Source organism: Carya illinoinensis, chromosome 8 (assembly GCF_018687715.1).
Source record: "Carya illinoinensis cultivar Pawnee chromosome 8, C.illinoinensisPawnee_v1, whole genome shotgun sequence".
NCBI classification, from domain to species: Eukaryota; Viridiplantae; Streptophyta; class Magnoliopsida; order Fagales; family Juglandaceae; genus Carya; species Carya illinoinensis.
In genome coordinates, this window is record NC_056759.1 from 17,161,135 (window position 1) to 17,177,990 (window position 16,856).

Sequence of the window (16,856 nt, forward strand, 5' to 3'; positions counted from 1 at the left end):
AATGATTCTGAAAGTTTGACAGTTTCAATGTAAGTGACTCAAGCTTGTGTTTTATTAGGGAGCTGCACAAAGGCTTGAGTGGAACATATTATAGAAGAAAAAAGGGAGGTGGAATAGACCATGCAATCTGTAGCACCAATGTCCAGAATCCAATGTGTCTTTTGTGTTTCTTGTGTGAAGGTGGGATTGTGATGCATAAGTGAACTAGGAGCAGAAAAAGCACTAGAGAGACAGATACTCTTACTTGCCATGTTAGAACTTGATGGTAGTTTGATCACAATATCAGCTGACTAAGTGGGGTTCGGTTGAATGGATGAGGTTTGGCCAGAGGATAGGTGGGTCTTTGGTTCATGTATGCAGCTGAGATGTCTGAGCATTAATCAATATAGTTGAATTTGAGCTTGATTAAGAGGCAACTTTGAGGGACTTCCCGAGTCTTGCTCCTGGTTTAGGGATTGTACCTGATGTGCATAGTGGCTAGCACCAGAAAAACCACTAGAATATCCAGATTTTGATTTAGTGAATTTGAAATCTGGTGGAAAACCCACCAACCTGAAACATTTCTTCTTAGTACGTCCAACATTGTCACAATGATAACATGTCATATTAGATTTTTCTTTCCTCTTGTTGTTTTGAAAAACAGCAAGAGCTGATGGCTCAGGTGAAGGCAGTGATATAGTGCGGATTTGCCTTTGCCTTTCCTCTTGCAAAACTAAAGAGAAGGTCTTGTCAAGGGAAGGCATGGGGCTCATGAATATGATCTGTCCTCTTATGTTATCATATGTGTCAGTCAACCCCATTAAAAACTTGAAAACATTATCTAACTGTTGTGTTTTGCCAATATCATTCAAAGCATTACAGGTACATTTTCCACACAAACAATGAGGCAAAGGTCTGTAGCTATTCAGTTCTTCCCATACAGCATTGAGTTGAGTAAAATATTCACTTATAGACAAGTTTCCTTGCACAATGGAATTTAGTTGCTACTGGAGATGATAAATCCTTACATTATCAGGTTGAGAAAAATGATCTTTGAGTTTCTACCAGACATCCTTGGCTGAACTCATGAACATCACATTTGAACCAATCTCCTTCAAAATAGAATTGAAAATCCAATTGAGGAGTAAATTGTTGCATCTTAATAGGGAACATAGAGAGAGGATCAGAAATGTCTGGTATGAGAACATAACCTTCTAGAAATCCTAGCTTATTTTTTATAGAAATAGCCAATGTGAAAGACCTATTCCATGCAAGATAATTTGAACCTATTAAAGGTGGAGTGACTATCACTGTGTGAGCATTGTCACTATGATGTATAAAGAAATGACTATTAGGATCTTCTGAAGGAGAGTTATATTTGGGTGATTTTGGTTGAGGACTCTCAGCCATTGAGATAAAAGAAAAAACAGATATGAGAGATTAAAAGAGGTGAAGAATTAATCAGTAGCAGATTGAACCATTAAGCAACCTGGCGCTCTGATACCGTGTTGAAATCTGAACACTTGAAGATGAAAATATTGACATAGAGAGAAATAGCAAGCATGAAGAGAAAAAGGTTCACTTTCCTTCTGTATTGATTTCGCTATATTTTCGTATATAGTTACAATGATAACTACACACACACACACACACACATATATATATACAAATACAAAGAACCAAAGGAACAACAAAATAAAAGAATGATAGCTAATCCTAGAAACAAACAAAGAAGATAGTGGCTACGAATTACTGCTAACAAGCTTTTGCTATGGTAGTGGCAATAGAGTCCTCTGACACTAAGAGACAAAACTTTCTGGTGCTACCGTGCTAGGCAATTTTCTGTGGTGGGACTAAAGGTAGAACTAGTGCATCCCTCTAATCCTTTTGATGAAGTTTGATACTGTCTTCCTGTGAGAGCATCGATGATGCATGATTCGATGAATATTTGTTGGCCCAAACTACATCATTCCCTACATAGTTCCTCACAATCTTTTTAGCAAAAAAAGTCCTCTAAAATGAACAAAAGAAAATATCTAGAAAATGAGAAACTAGACAAACAATAACTTCATTTAAAAGATAGCTAGCTTCCTTCCAAAATTTTTGTATAAGTTGTTTCCTGATTTTCATGTTGAGAGCTAGGAATATTAGTGGAATAGATCTTCAACCGGGTTTCGGACTCGGATTCTAGGTTTTGGCCCGAGCATACCCAGGTTATGACCCGGTCCGAAACCTGGATTGATCCAAGTTTTTACAACCCAGAAATCCGGGTTCTGGATAAAATTTGGATTTTTTTTTAACTGAAATCATTCTGTTATTAATTTTTTATGTTGAAAAAATGTTTACCAAAAATCCAATATTTATTGCAATTTTTTCAAGAAATATTGTTGAATGCAAATTTTTTTTTTTTTGTCATATAAAAGTTTATATTTTTTATATCATTTTGTCCATGATTATAAAAATATCAACTTATTATAATTAGTACATACATATAAGCTAACACTATAAACAACTAATTAACCTAAAAAAAAAATTCACTGCATATTACATTGTTTGAACTGATTTGCTTAGAATATTACAAAACACATATATTGCTTTAATTAAACTCCAATACACAACAACAAATATGAACTAATTTGGTAAGAACATTCTTGCTACCTCTACACCCAAAGGACTATAAAAATTGACATTGCTCTTCAGAAGTCCAATAATAGTACATAGAAAGATGTAGTCTCATAATGTTGAAAGGAACCTTTAAACCTACAAAAGAACAAACATGTACTCAAATCTTACCATAATAGTCCCAACTATTATTCCCCTTAAATGATAGATGATGTGCCAGGATCAGTAACTATCACAAACTCTGACTGATTGGAGACAGTCGCTTAGGTGATGCAGACATGACACAGAGCTTGTAACCTCCATGATCAGATTTATAGATAGTATTTTGTTGTCCCTAGTCAAGTTACTCAATGGACTATCCCAATAGCTGTTTTATGCATGTACTTATGGAGCTCTGTCTTCCATACTTTTGATATTACAGATGTTTTGGACTTATGTTGTAATCATGGATATGTATTATTTTCATATTTATGTAATATGGTTTTGAGTTATTTTGGGATACTAGTTTGGTGCATAGTATTGCTCATAAAAATTATCCACTGCAAATATTGCGTATTGTTAGGTGCATTGCATCCTTGATTGTTACGAACGGGGGCAGGTAACCTTGTCTTGCATGTTTCAACATTTTAGATGTCCATCCGATCCTAAGCAGAATCTAAGAGCGTCACACACAGTGTGAGTGCAATTTTTTTTTTTTTTAATTATATTGTTAAGAAAGGATTGGTGTAGGAAAGATTTCATATTAAGTTACTCACAAAGTTGCTTATATGATCATCAACCAATAAGGAAGAAGTTGGAGAAACTTCATTTTTTACAATTATGCAAACATTAGAAAGTGTTAGGTACAAATTAGCATGTATTGATTTTTTTTCTAAAATGTTATATTTTCATCACATTCATTTGAGAAACATGAATTTCAACTATAAGGTCTAAAGAAAAGTTTGTTAGTTTTTCATGACTAAAAGCACCTTTTTGTATGCATGGTAGGGTGAAAATTTTTCAATCCAAACCGAATTGAATTGAATTTTTTTTGGTTGGTTTTGATCCTTTGTTTGTGAGAAATGTGGTTTTCAGTCTGGTCCTAGGGTGTGGATTTTTTGGACTAAAACGGACCAAAACAAACCGAATTAGATTGTTATAAATTTTTTTTAATATATATATATAATATTATTTTATATACTAGTTGTATAACTTAATTATGTAATTTTCATTTAATCTATCATCATTGACCATATAAAATATTAAAATAAAATATACTATCAATTAACTAATATATCATATGGTAACATATGTTATTATATATACATACATATTCTACTATTTATACTTAATTAAAGTAATATGTAATTTTTTTAAGATATCTAAATTATAAATAAGCATGAATAATCTATGAACAGTTAAATTATTTCTTATTCATTAACCATATATTAAATATTAGAATTTTAATATAAGTCATTATAAATATTAAAGTACTAGGTTAATAACTATTAACATCATAGATATAATTATAATTAATTATATTTTAATCAGTCAGTTACATAATCCACGTTAAAAAGTTTACTTAATTTTAATTTCACTAATTTAATTTTTTTATATTAATTAATTTTTTAATAAAAAAAGAGGAAAAAAATGTTCTTAATTCATATAGATTGAATCGAACTGACTAGACCGATAGCTAACGGTTCAATCTGGTATAAAAGAATCATTGATCAAAATTTTTGGATAATGACTCTCCTAAATCAGACCGATTACACCCTTACATACATTGCAGAGAAGTGACCTTGATGAATGTCACTGCTTTAATTGCTTATTATTATCAATTGTAAATGCTGTTTAGTAACATCACAGGATGTAGTGGGGTAGGATGCTTTTTTGTATGGATATGCTTTTCTATACAGGTCGACGACGGTAAACAGTATAAAAAAGAAAAGTAAAAAGAGGTTTAAAGAAAGCAAGTATTAGAGTAATCGACTTTAAGTCTCAAATCATATGGTGTCACACATGACAAATCTACACGATAAATTAAAAAAATTAGATCGAATTGGACCAAAACTTGAAAAAATAAGAGTTTTAATTATATTTGTATTAAATTTTCAAAATCATTATATATAATTTTGGTTTTAAAATTTGTGCAAAGTTGACTGAATCGGACCGATTCTACGGATTACAGACTCACACAAACTTACGGTACGTGTATATATACCGAATTCTGGCCGCTCCGGCAACTACGGACGGGTCGGAATTCCACTTTCTTGCCCCATTCTTCAGTCCCTCTGCTTCCTCGGCCGCTCCTTCTCACTACAGCTCTCACAATCTCGGAACGTACCACTCTCTCCGACCGATATTCTTCTCCGTGAGCTTCAAAAGGTAAGTTTCGGCTTGACCGATTTGTCTTCTTGTCTAGACGCATTTATTGTATCAAACGTCCTCCATAAGCATTTTCTTCATTACCATCCTGTAATTTGTTCCATGGATTTGCCTAATTTTTCTCACTGTTACACCAGATTAGTGTTTGTATGTGTTTGTGGGTGTGTGTGTGTGTGAGAGAGAGAGAGAGAGAGAGCGAGCGCGTGCGTGCGTGTGACTTTGTATGTTTTGATTAATGAAAGCCAAGTTTTGAGACGCTCTCTTCTGGGAGCTAAATGGGTTTGAAATTATTATTATTGCTTCTGCTGCTGTTGTTATTTTTCTTCTGATGTCAATGATTACCTCTACTACTATTGATCCGTTTGATTTCTGATTTTGACTAGTTGGGATGAGAAGAAGTCCGTAAAAACCAAGAATTGTATGGGTTATTGGCTGTTGTAGTCTGGTGCCTAAACTCCAAATGAGTGAAGATTAATAGTTTTTTTCCCCTCTTATCGGAACCCATTCATGAGCATGGACTTTATCCTGATACGAATTAGAAACGTGTTTTTTGTTGGTGTGGGTGAGGCAAAGGGTTTAATCATTTGTTAGTTTATGCGTACTCCACAAGTTAAACTATTCTTATTGCTATCCCTAAGCGGATTCAGATGAGAATTCAATCCATTTCTGACATTTCAAAATTTTGTATTGTTAGGAATAGTTTTATGGGTTGAACTATTGCTTTTTAAATTTTAATACAGCGATGTATGCACGTCTATAGATAATAGATTGATAGATATGTAGACTCTTCATATATATGTCTGCATATATGGTTGTATCTTTGTGTGCATGTGTATAATTTTGTCAGGGTGCTGAGAACCACAAGATAATTATGCATTTAGACTTCTGATATTGGCTTCAGGAAATATTATGGACCCTAAGCCCTTGTGTTATTAATTCGACTTTTCAAGTTCTTTTTTCCATTTACGGGAACAGACGAACAGAAATTTGAAGTTTTATTTTCCTTTTTTTCCTCTTTTCAATCTAAAAGAGGGTAAATGAAAATAAAACAACTTGAGAAAGCATTGAAGTTTTTCTCCCTCTTCCTGTAGGGTTTGGAATGCTACTAGAACATATAACTTGTATCAGTTAGAATTAAAATATAATGAATATTACCTCATTTTATTGAAATTTTAAATAAAACCAAAAGCATAATTTTGTCATAACAGGCCTTTCCAGATTATTTCCTATTCCTTGAGGATCCTAAAAGCTTCCTTAGTTAGTTTTGGGTTTCAGCAGCCTCATTAGAGATGTTCTAGGGTTTTTAGCTATTGATGTTGGCTGTAACAGTCTGTCTAAGTGGTTTCCTACAAACCCTTTCCTAATTGAAGTTGGTTTATCCCCTAACATAGGGGTTGACAACCTTAATATGCTGGCTGGCAGACGGATTAGAAAAATTTCATTAAATACCTTTCAGCATTTACTCCCTTTAAATACCTTACTTATTTGTTCAAGGAAAGTTCTAGGTGTCTAGGGCTCAGCCTTGAATAAATGGCGCAATTGCATCCCTAATCTGCTTCGAATTCAAAATTGCAAGATTTTAGGCTAGTCAAAGGAAATAACTCAGCCCCCAATTGACAGCCAGACGACATTTAGGGCAGAAGAACAGCATCATTCAGTCAATAGCTTCATGGAACATACAATTCAAAAACCAAGCCACACAAGAAAATAAACCAAAGAGAAATTCAAGTAAGTTATTGTTTTATGTAAGCTCTTGACAAGCAAATTTTGTTGATACTTTCTTTGGTCAATGTTGTTAATCAAACCACTTATACAACTGACAATGTGGATGTTATTAAATTTATCAAAGCTTTGAGACCTTATTTTGTTTATAAGAAATAAGGATATTTCTTTCTCTTGTTGATAGGTTTGATTTGGTGGTTGATTGCCCCACTGTATGCAGGCTGGCTAAGTCAAGTGGCTGCATGAGATATGCCGACTTTTTTCTCTGCATAGAGAGTGAAGATTTTAATAATGGCTTTAAGAGCCATCTTGCAAAGGAAGAGAAGTCTCTTTGGCCCCCTGAACCAATCCACTTGCTTCACTCGAGGTTTCCCAAGTTTCAAGCTTGGACAAACATCTCAATCTGATAATGTATTGGGTTCAAACTGGGTCTTTGATCCTCTATTTCCAGCTGCTGATTATAGAAATGAAGGAGATTTAACTTCAGTCAAAAAAGATGGATTACCAGGTCCTTTAGCAGCAGGCTTTCATAGGAAGAACTCCTGCATAATTCCAATCTTTCATTGTGAAACTGGAAGCACATATTTTTTTCCTTCTTTGGGAGTTCAATGGATTTCACAATGTATTCGCTTTACTTCTACTGCAACAGCCGGTCAACCGAAAATGGCTAGTGCTAATAATGATGAAAATGAACAGCAAGCTTCTAAAAAGGTAAAGGAAGCTTCGCCAGAGGAGTGTGATCAAGCAGTTGAAGGTTTGAGTACCATTAAAGCCAAAGCCAAAGCTAAGCAGATGAAGGAACTGCCACAGAGTGCTGAATCTTTGATGAAGAGAGTATGGACCATGCTTCTGGGAATTGGTCCTGCATTGAGAGCTGTTGCCTCCATGAGCAGGTTTAGAACTCTTTTCTGTCATGTTTGATCAAACTTGCTCGGTACTCACTTTGTTTGTATATTTATAGGGAGGACTGGGCAAAGAAGCTTCATCATTGGAAGGATGAATTTATATCTACATTGCAGCACTATTGGTTGGGCACAAAACTACTTTGGGCTGATGTTAGGATCAGCTCAAGGTTATTGTTGAAGCTTGCTAAGGGAAAGAATCTCTCTAGAAGGGAGAGACAACAACTCACACGCACCACAGCTGATATTTTCAGGGTAGTTCCTGTTGCAGTTTTTATTATAGTTCCATTCATGGAATTCTTGCTGCCAGTCTTCCTGAAATTATTTCCCAACATGTTACCATCAACCTTCCAGGACAAGATGAAAGAACAGGTAATAGCTGTGATGCCTGTCATAAAAGGTACCCTTATGTAAGGTAAATATGATTCCTAACATCATAGTTTTGGAGGATAGTGAGTGGACCAGCCTTTGTGGTCTAGTTCCTTTTTGTTTAGCTCTCTAAAGTGTTACTGATTGCTAACCCTTATAAGTGGGTGGTGCTCGAAATATGTAGCCTTTCTTGCTAATCAGTGGCTCTAGGTCACTGGCCGTCAGATTTTACTGTGAAAAAAGTATCTTAGTTATACAGTCCCTATGACTGCTTTTTGTGAATTTTCCATGAAAAATATGCTATAACTGATGGACTGAAGTTCAAAGAATATTGGGAGGTGAAGATAAGATGCGATGGAGCAGATCTTCAAAAATGAAGTCTTTTTATAAGGCTTGAGTCCCTCATGAAAACATTTTCTTTTCCATGGCAGACCATTTGGAGGAGCTAGGCTCCATTGAGAGCTGGCTTCTTTGTTTGGATTGCTGCATGAGGAAGATTCTTATGGTGGACAACCTAAGAAAGCATCATGTCATGGTGGTAGAATGGTGTTCCATGCTTAAGTGGAATGGGAAGTCAGTGGATCATCTTTTACCACATCATGACGTGGTTAGCATGTTATGGCAAGCTATTTTCAATTTGTGTGGGCTAAATTGGGATGATGCTTTGGAAGTTAGTAGACCTTTTAGCATGCAGAACACTTTGAGACTCATCATGGTGGACCTAGTGGAAGCTGATCTCATTTTGCTTTTTGTGGTGTATATGGAGGAAAAGAAATAACTGTAGTTTCAAAGACACCAGGAGTACCAAGATTTTAAGGCTCACTAATGTACCTCTCCTCTTGATAACCAGGATTTTTCTGTTGTTTTCTCATTCTCTCGTTAGGTGTTTTTATTGTGTACCCCCTTGTGTACTTCAGTTATGCCTCTTTCCCTTTGATTAATCAATAAATAAAACTCATCTTAATTATCAGAAAACTTATTTATTCATCTATTTTGTCATATGCAAGATGTAGAAGATGGAACAGGCTTGGAATATAGAAAATGAAAACAATTTTTTTTCATAAATCCTTACTGATAAGCATAAAACAACTCAAGTACACAGGGAATATACAAGAGGTACACCTATCTGGAAGTTGAAGACGATATTAAAAATTCATGCAAGTTGAGCCATTAAAGTTTATAGATACAGCCCAAAGCAAAAAAAAAAAAAAAAGTATTGATGAAGAAGTTATTGAGCTTCTCCATTGTCCGTTCATGGTCCTTGAAAGTTCTACTATTTCTCTCATTCCAAATACACCAACTAAGGCTGGAATTTGCAGGCTGCCTCCTAGTCTTTGCCAAGCAGAAAAAAGCTCCACATTTCTCCCAGGCATGACTCAACTAACTAGTTGTCTCTATAGTTTAATTCTATGCTTTGAGCAGACTGGTTGGTGATTCCAAACTGCTGAAAGCGATGTATATATTGTTGTCATATGTATGAGGCAACATATAACTAAATGTGTCATGTATATTTGGAGAAGAGAAGGCTAAACTAGTTATAACATTGTTGCTTGGGCCTTGATTATTTAAAATATGAGCAGATTTTTGCGCCTGATTGCTTTTTGTATGTCCCGTTTCTCGGCAATAGTTGATTGTTAAGTCATAATGAAATGTTAACTTTAACCCATAGGAGTTGGCTCAAGTTGTAAGGGTCTTGGTCTTGGTGGTATGCTCCCTCCAGGTCTAATGTTCGAACCCTTGGGTGTAAACAATGTCATGGGGACATGTTACACGGGTCCAGGGTTTACTTAAATTAAAGATATGTTTTGTTTGCATGGTCTCCAAGATTCCTCAAAAGAATCTGAATTTTTATCTATTGCTTTCCCCATGCAAATGCCCAAAGAGTTCGTATATCGAAGTGTTTGATTAGCCTGCTAGGCACAATTTTAAATGCATTATATTATAGTAAAGTGAGATAGTTATATGTTTGCATAAAACTAAAAATTGGAAACTGTGGTTGATTTCAATTTCTTGCTGCCTGAAATTTCTCAAGATCTTATAAGAACATTGAGATGTAAATTACTTGTAGCTGGGTATGGTGGTACAGTTTGGATGGTATGTGTATATATCTTTGCCTGTAGCCTTCAGATTTTGCACATTCCCCTTGTCAGGAGGGTGTTGGTCTGAATAAAAATAGTTAACCTGTAGGAGGCTTTGAAAAGAAGACTAAATGCAAGGATAGAATATGCAAAGTTTCTTCAGGACACAGTGGAAGAAATGGCTAAGGAAATCCAAAACTCTCGAAGTGGAGAGGTTAAGAAGACAGCAGAAGATCTTGATGAGTTTATCAATAATGTAAGTTAATATATTTTTCCTCCCCATAAACAAGGGATGTTGCGTTACTCGATAATTATTTGTTGTCCTGTTGGCGATACATAATTTTTGTTTTTGTTCTGTGACATAAATAGTTTAGAAGAGGTGGCCATGTTTCCAACGATGAAATTTTGGGCTTTGCCAAGTTGTTCAATGATGAGCTTACTTTGGATAATATTAGCAGGTTGGTGTTTCTGTTATCCCTTTGTATTTTGATTGTGTTATTGCCTTTTATTTTATGACTTGCTCTTTTATGAAGTAACTCTTAAGTTTATTGTTGCTTATGTTACTACTGGAGCATTTGACAAAAGTATCTGTGTTTTGTGTTCTTTGTCAAATACAGACCTCGGTTAGTAAACATGTGCAAATATATGGGCATCAGCTCATATGGAACTGACGCTTATCTGCGATTTATGCTTAGGAAAAGATTGCAACAGTAAGATACATTTTGTTTTCACTACCCACGCCCTCTCTCTTTCTGTTAGCTAGCTTGTATGCTTTTCGGTCTGGACTTGGAGCTTTGAGCTTATGTTGTGTGGTCAGAAGTTTATGGCAACCTTTGACAGATGTATTTTAACAGTGGGCCACTGAATCTCATCACAACTGGTCTTTCTAATGTTTGTTTATTAAAAAGAAAAATCTTTTTGCCAATCTGCTTACACTCTTTCTAATGTTTGTTTATTTAAGTTCTGGCGTTTGAAGATTAAGTGTAGTTTTTCAGGTAATAAGTTAATGCTTGGGACCAAGATTCTGAGGGTCTTTTTGGCTCTTTATTTTTTTCCCTTGAATTTGGTTTGTGTGTAAATTTTATGCATAAATCACCTCCTCGATAAGATTCTTCATTACATGATAAAAATGTTGGGTTTTTGTAAAAACGTGTTTTAATTCAATATCTTAAAAACCTTATCTTTCCCACTATGAAAAGAGCTTCCTATGCATTAATATTTAAATAAATATGTATCCTATTTGAGGATTTAAGAGAAGCTAAAAATGAGGATAAACAAAAACTTAGGATGAACATAAGCTTCTTAGACTTTTGAGACAAGTTGAAGGTTTGAACTTTAAGTATGGGCTTGGCAGGATCAAGAATGATGATAAGTTGATTCAAGCTGAGGGTGTGGATTCACTCTCAGAAGCAGAGCTTCGTCAAGCCTGTAGAGATCGAGGAATGCTAGGATTATTATCGCTGGAGGAAATGCAGCTACAGGTTCTTGCTCTGACATATTATCCATTATTTCCATTAACAAAAGATGGACCTTTTCTTTGAGTTACTGTGATTTTACCAATTTCTGTAGCCTTATATTGAAGTCCTGTCTATAGAACTTACATGCATCCATCAGAAACTTGTTTTTCTTTTTGGTCAGCATTGGCCTAATGGTTTTGCCCAGGGCTGCCCTTACCAAAAGAAAAGGCAAAAACTAAAATTTATGCTTAGGGCTGTATATCTTGAATCACTGTGCTGCAAGCCTGACCCTATTTAAAGCAATCTGCAGCATTTTGATTGTATCTCTTCCCTAGTAGTTACTCTCAAGACAAAGGAATTTTCATGCCTTTATTGGGTTTATATCACTTGTGAACTTAATCGGCAATGATCTCGTGTAAATTGTCCAATAGTGACTTTTTCTTGAACTTAACCCTGTCCAAAATGCTTAACATAAAGCATTTTGTTAAGCAGTGAGAATCATTTGTAATTAAGGCATTTTACACATAAGTACTCTAATTTGTAAAGGCTTCCGTGACTCCTTTGAGAAGCAGTCATATCTAACATGCTTATGGATTGAACCTCTTCTGATGTCTGTAACTTACGATTATTTTTCAAAATGCCCATAAAAAATCTAGCAATTGCTTTCGATCTTTTTGGGTTATTACATTCCTCATTGAAGGTTCTAGAAAGTTCCTCTTTATTCAGGAATGTAAGTAGTTATATATGTTTGCAGCTGCGTGATTGGTTGGATTTGTCTCTCAACCACTCTCTTCCATCTTCCCTCTTGATTCTCTCTAGGTAACTTAATGCTCCCTATTTATAGTTGTTTCAAGACACAACCACATCTAAATTGCTTAATCTTTGTGTCCTTCCCTCTGCAGAGCCTTCTCAGTGTCTGGTAAAAGGCCTGAAGAAGTTGTTCAGGAGGCAATCTCCTCTCTGCCAGACGAGGTTGTGGATACTGTTCAAGTGACAACTTTGCCATCTGAAGATACTGTTTCAGAACGGAAGAGGAAGTTGGAATTCCTAGAAATGCAGGAGGAATTGATCAAGGTTGGTTTTACTATGCTTTAGGTATTTTTTCCATGTTCACTTGTCTCTTATACTAGAGATTCATGTGATGGTCTATCACTGGTGACATTGATGTTATAAAGGTAACATAAACTTCAAGGTTTTTGAGCTTATACTAAAGAAGGCTGTCCTTCAAAATGAGATGGATCATAGTTGAAGTTTGCATATGCCATCCATTTCTGATCACCATTAATCTAAATTTGTGAAGCACATCAATCATAATTTTAATACCTTGAAGGCCTCTAATGTTTTGTGAACCAATTAATGTGCATGGGGCTTGCAATTTGGTTGGTTTAAGACTTTTATAGTTCTTTAGTTTCTAGATCTTTGGAATATCAGAAAAATCTTTTCCCTTTTTTTTTTGGGTAGGCTGATCCTACAATCTTCACTTGTGAGTGATTGGAATATTTTCATATATAGGAGGAGGAAGAGGGGGAGGAGGAGGAAGAAGCCAGGATGAAGGAATCTGCTGGTAGCCAAAAGGATGTGGCTTTGGAAGAGATGACCATGGCAACAGCTACAGAGGCAAGTGAACAGGCAAGAGTTAAAACATTGGAGAAAGTGGAGCAACTTTGTGAGCTCAGTCGAGCATTGGCTGTCTTGGCTTCAGCATCTGTAAGGATTAATGTCACTAGGCTTATTATTGCTCTTTTATAATCTTTATGAGATTTACTCACTGTTGATTTGCTTTCTCTGCTACTTAGTCAGTAAGCAGGGAGCGTGAAGAGTTCTTGCGACTTGTCAATAAGGAGGTAAGCAAACTAGTTCTATCTCTTACCTTTGAACCCATACTTCGTTTTTGTAGTCCTTGAAAAGTGGCAGTCTTTACTAGAAAATTAGAGGGAATTTGATGCTAGTATAATTAGAAGCAGATCAATTGACATTATTAAATCTTATTTTCTTTTTAGGTTGTAAGTTCACAATCATCAATGTGAAAAATACCCTTTATATATGTCAACCAATCTGTTTCTCTCATATCATCTATAACCACTCCTGCCAACTCTCTGTTGATTGCTGCCCTTATTTAAGGAAAAAAAGAGCAATGCTCAAGTCCACAGGATGTATAAAAACCCCACCTAGGAAGGAAAGGATAAAATAGAAGGGGGGGAAACAAAAGTTGAGTCCAAAAATTGGCAATTCAGTAAAATTAATTGATGATTCAAATCTTTAGTCGACCAATAATTAAGCAAAAAGGTGATTTCACAAACACTGTTTTGAGTGAAAGGGTATGCAACAGTGTCAATTCAAGGTGAATTTTTTTGTCGATAGCACCTTAACACAAACTCTTAGTATGTAACGTTTCATGCTGATGGATAAAAATAACAGTGTAAAAACTTTCCTATGTTTTATTTGCTCTCCTTTTTTCATTGAAAACTGTATGTCTCATTATATTGGTTATATTTAGTTTTTGCTATTATCATTTTCTAGATAGAGATGTATAACCGTATGGTGGAGAAAGAAGGTACAGATGGTGAAGAAGAAGCTAGGAAAGCATACAAAGCTGTTAGGGAGGACAGTGACCGTGCTGCTGAGAAAGCTATAGGTCACAAGGTTTCTTCAGCACTTACAGAGAGGGTAACGAGATTTTAAAAACTCTTGTTATGAGGCTTATCTATCTTGATTTTAGCCCCATCCAACGATTTGATTTCTACGTTTTGATTCTACGCAGTCTGTGCAACTGGAAAGTTACAAATAAATTTTTTATGGGATGTTCATGTTTCAGGTGGATGCTATGCTTCACAAGCTTGAAAAGGAAATTGATGATGTTGATGCAAAAATTGGAGACCGTTGGCGGGTGCTTGACAGGTTTCTTGCCCTTTCGTCACCATATATTTTGCAGCTGATACAATTTTGAATTTTCTAGACTTTTACACACATGTATGATGTGTGCATAGGCTGTTTTACGACTATTCTATGGATATGGAATTATGGAACGGGAACAGAAAGGATAATCAGAACTGATTGAAATGTTGGCCATGGTTCCGAACATAACCACCCCCCCCCCCCCCCCCCCCCCCAAAAAAAAGAAACACTGTGTTTGAATTGCCCTTAACTAGATGTATAAGTCACTGCTTACTACGCATGATGCACCAGTGTAATTTGGTATTCTCCTCAAATGTTACAGTACATCCAATTTTGAGTTATTCCCTGCCTATGCATTTGATAACTGATAATTACCATCATCTGTTTGCTAATAAGCTTTTAGTCTGATCCCAATGATAAAGGAATTGGCAAATTACCCTTTCTCTTTAAAATTCTTGTCAGCTCGGTTTTGACATTTTCAATACCAGGGACTATGATGGGAAAGTGACACCTGAGGAGGTTGCATCTGCTGCGATGTACCTCAAGGACACCTTGGGCAAGGAGGGTATTCAGGAACTTATCGGCAACCTTTCCAAGGATAAAGGTCAGTGGCAATAGGTTATTCCCCTCTCCTGGTTCCATCCTCTTATCTTCACCTAATAAACGTAGGTCTTAAACTATAAGCATGTACAGTGCTCAACAGATTGAAATGAATAGGAATGTCTACAGGCAGACCTGTTAGAGAGATCCCAGCTGTCATTTTTTTTTATATTTCCTTTCTGATGCAATTAGATATGAAGTACGGAGGGGTGTGATGCCACACAGAGATCAAAGCTTTCTCTATCGTCTTAAAAGTCATTGCACCCTATACCCCCCCCCGCCGCCCCCCCCCCCCCCCCCCCCTCCTTCCCAAAAAACAAAACCTTTAAAAAAAAAAGACATCAAAACCTCAATGATTATGACCAGTTAAAAACTTAAAACACAATACCTGCAATGAAACCAAGGGGTACATTCTTTACCCTTTTTAGTCTTTAGGTGCCAAAAAATACCGATTGGGAGAAGAGCAGCATGAACATGCTTCAATTGCGGAACAAAATGACTTGGTCTGAATGTTTGTACAAATGTTTTAATAACTTCATCTCTATGGTTTCTTCTGTTTTCTCACTCTTCACACTGATGTTCAAACGTCATTATAGCCACTGTATTGACTGCTACTTTTGCCATTTTCCTTGCAACAGAAGGGAAGATACTGGTTGAAGACATTGTTAGATTAGGCAGCAAAACAGAAGAGTCTGATACTGCCAAAACAGGGAAATCATAGAGGGTATGTGCCCCCGTTTAATTAATCCGAGCTTTTTACCTCAATGCCGGCCTCCATATCTGTGAGATCTTCGTGTTATGCATTACATGAACCAAAGAATAAAGTTAAAGATTTTTGTAGTTTTAGCAGTTGGAAATGGTGATGCATTCCTAACTGCCTCAAAATCTATATATGTGAAAGAAGATTTGAGTGTAGGAGATGGAAGAAATAATCCTCCTGCCAAAAATATGTTATATTTCATAGATGCAGGTCATTTCTGTTCGTGTCAATTTTGTAAACCGGTGCATTCTGGTTCCAAACCGTGTGATCCCGAGCTTAAGGTGTCTGATTTTGATTGATATTCAAAACTCAACCCTTTTTGAAATGTTCAAATCCAAATGGAAAATTTAAGCTGATCTTGAATATAAGCTCCATTTCTGTACCCGATTAACATGTTTAGAAGATGTGTGATCCTCTCAAAACGTGTAGACGTTTCCCTAAGCAGTCATTTACGTCTTTTGCAACTTTTAGAAGATCCGTTTTAGTTTTTGCTAAACATGCTGGTGGCAAATTTATCCCCACTTTGGTAAAGGATGCCCAGAGAATTGAGTTCTCATTCTCGTTTAATTTTTTTTTCTTTTTTAAGTAATTCTAAATATAATTTTAGGGTGTATAAATTTCACGCATTTCTTTAAAAAAATGTTAAGAGTTTATCATTAAAAAAAAGAAATTTTTTATATAAATTTTAAATTTATCTATTTTTTTCAAAAGGTGCAAAGTTTTAATACTCAAGTCTGCAAATATCATTTTTTTTTTAATCCATAAAAGTAAGATTATATTGGATATAGAATAAGCATAGCAGCATACAAAAGGAAGCACTTATAAGAAGTTAAGTGGTTGAAAAAGAAACAAGAAACTCTTGAAATACTTAAAAATGACTTTTGGATTAAGATATATTTTGAATTCATATCATCTTATCATTACAGTTTTTTTGAATTTTCATATAAAATAAAATAAGCAATTCAAATTTTTTTAAATTTTAATTCAACTTTCTCAAATCTTAAAATAATAATAATAATATTAAAAAATAGGGTTAAATACACTTTACCCCCTCCAACTCTCACTCAATTCACATATGCCTTCAAAATTATTAATTGCATCAAAG

General features: G+C 35.4%; 1 protein-coding gene across 9 annotated transcripts; it reads left to right on the plus strand.

The window, feature by feature from the left end:
* The first annotated feature begins 4,684 nt into the window (after positions 1-4,684).
* On the plus strand, positions 4,685-16,076 carry LOC122318719 (mitochondrial proton/calcium exchanger protein-like). 9 transcript variants are annotated; one of them, XM_043136297.1, is made up of 16 exons: positions 4,685-4,968; positions 6,545-6,696; positions 6,875-7,583; positions 7,652-7,964; positions 10,149-10,295; positions 10,409-10,497; positions 10,657-10,749; positions 11,394-11,520; positions 12,251-12,315; positions 12,399-12,570; positions 13,009-13,203; positions 13,293-13,340; positions 14,017-14,163; positions 14,312-14,394; positions 14,880-14,995; positions 15,630-16,076. In XM_043136297.1, exons 3-16 carry the CDS (start codon positions 6,982-6,984, stop codon positions 15,710-15,712), a joined length of 2,280 nt encoding a protein of 759 aa, XP_042992231.1. In that variant the 5' UTR covers positions 4,685-4,968; positions 6,545-6,696; positions 6,875-6,981; the 3' UTR covers positions 15,713-16,076. The 9 variants fall into 9 exon arrangements, with proteins under 9 accessions (XP_042992231.1, XP_042992230.1, XP_042992234.1 ...); XM_043136296.1 differs by having other exon boundaries at positions 6,911-7,583; XM_043136300.1 differs by having other exon boundaries at positions 6,552-6,696; positions 6,911-7,583.
* Positions 16,077-16,856: the final 780 nt, after the last annotated feature.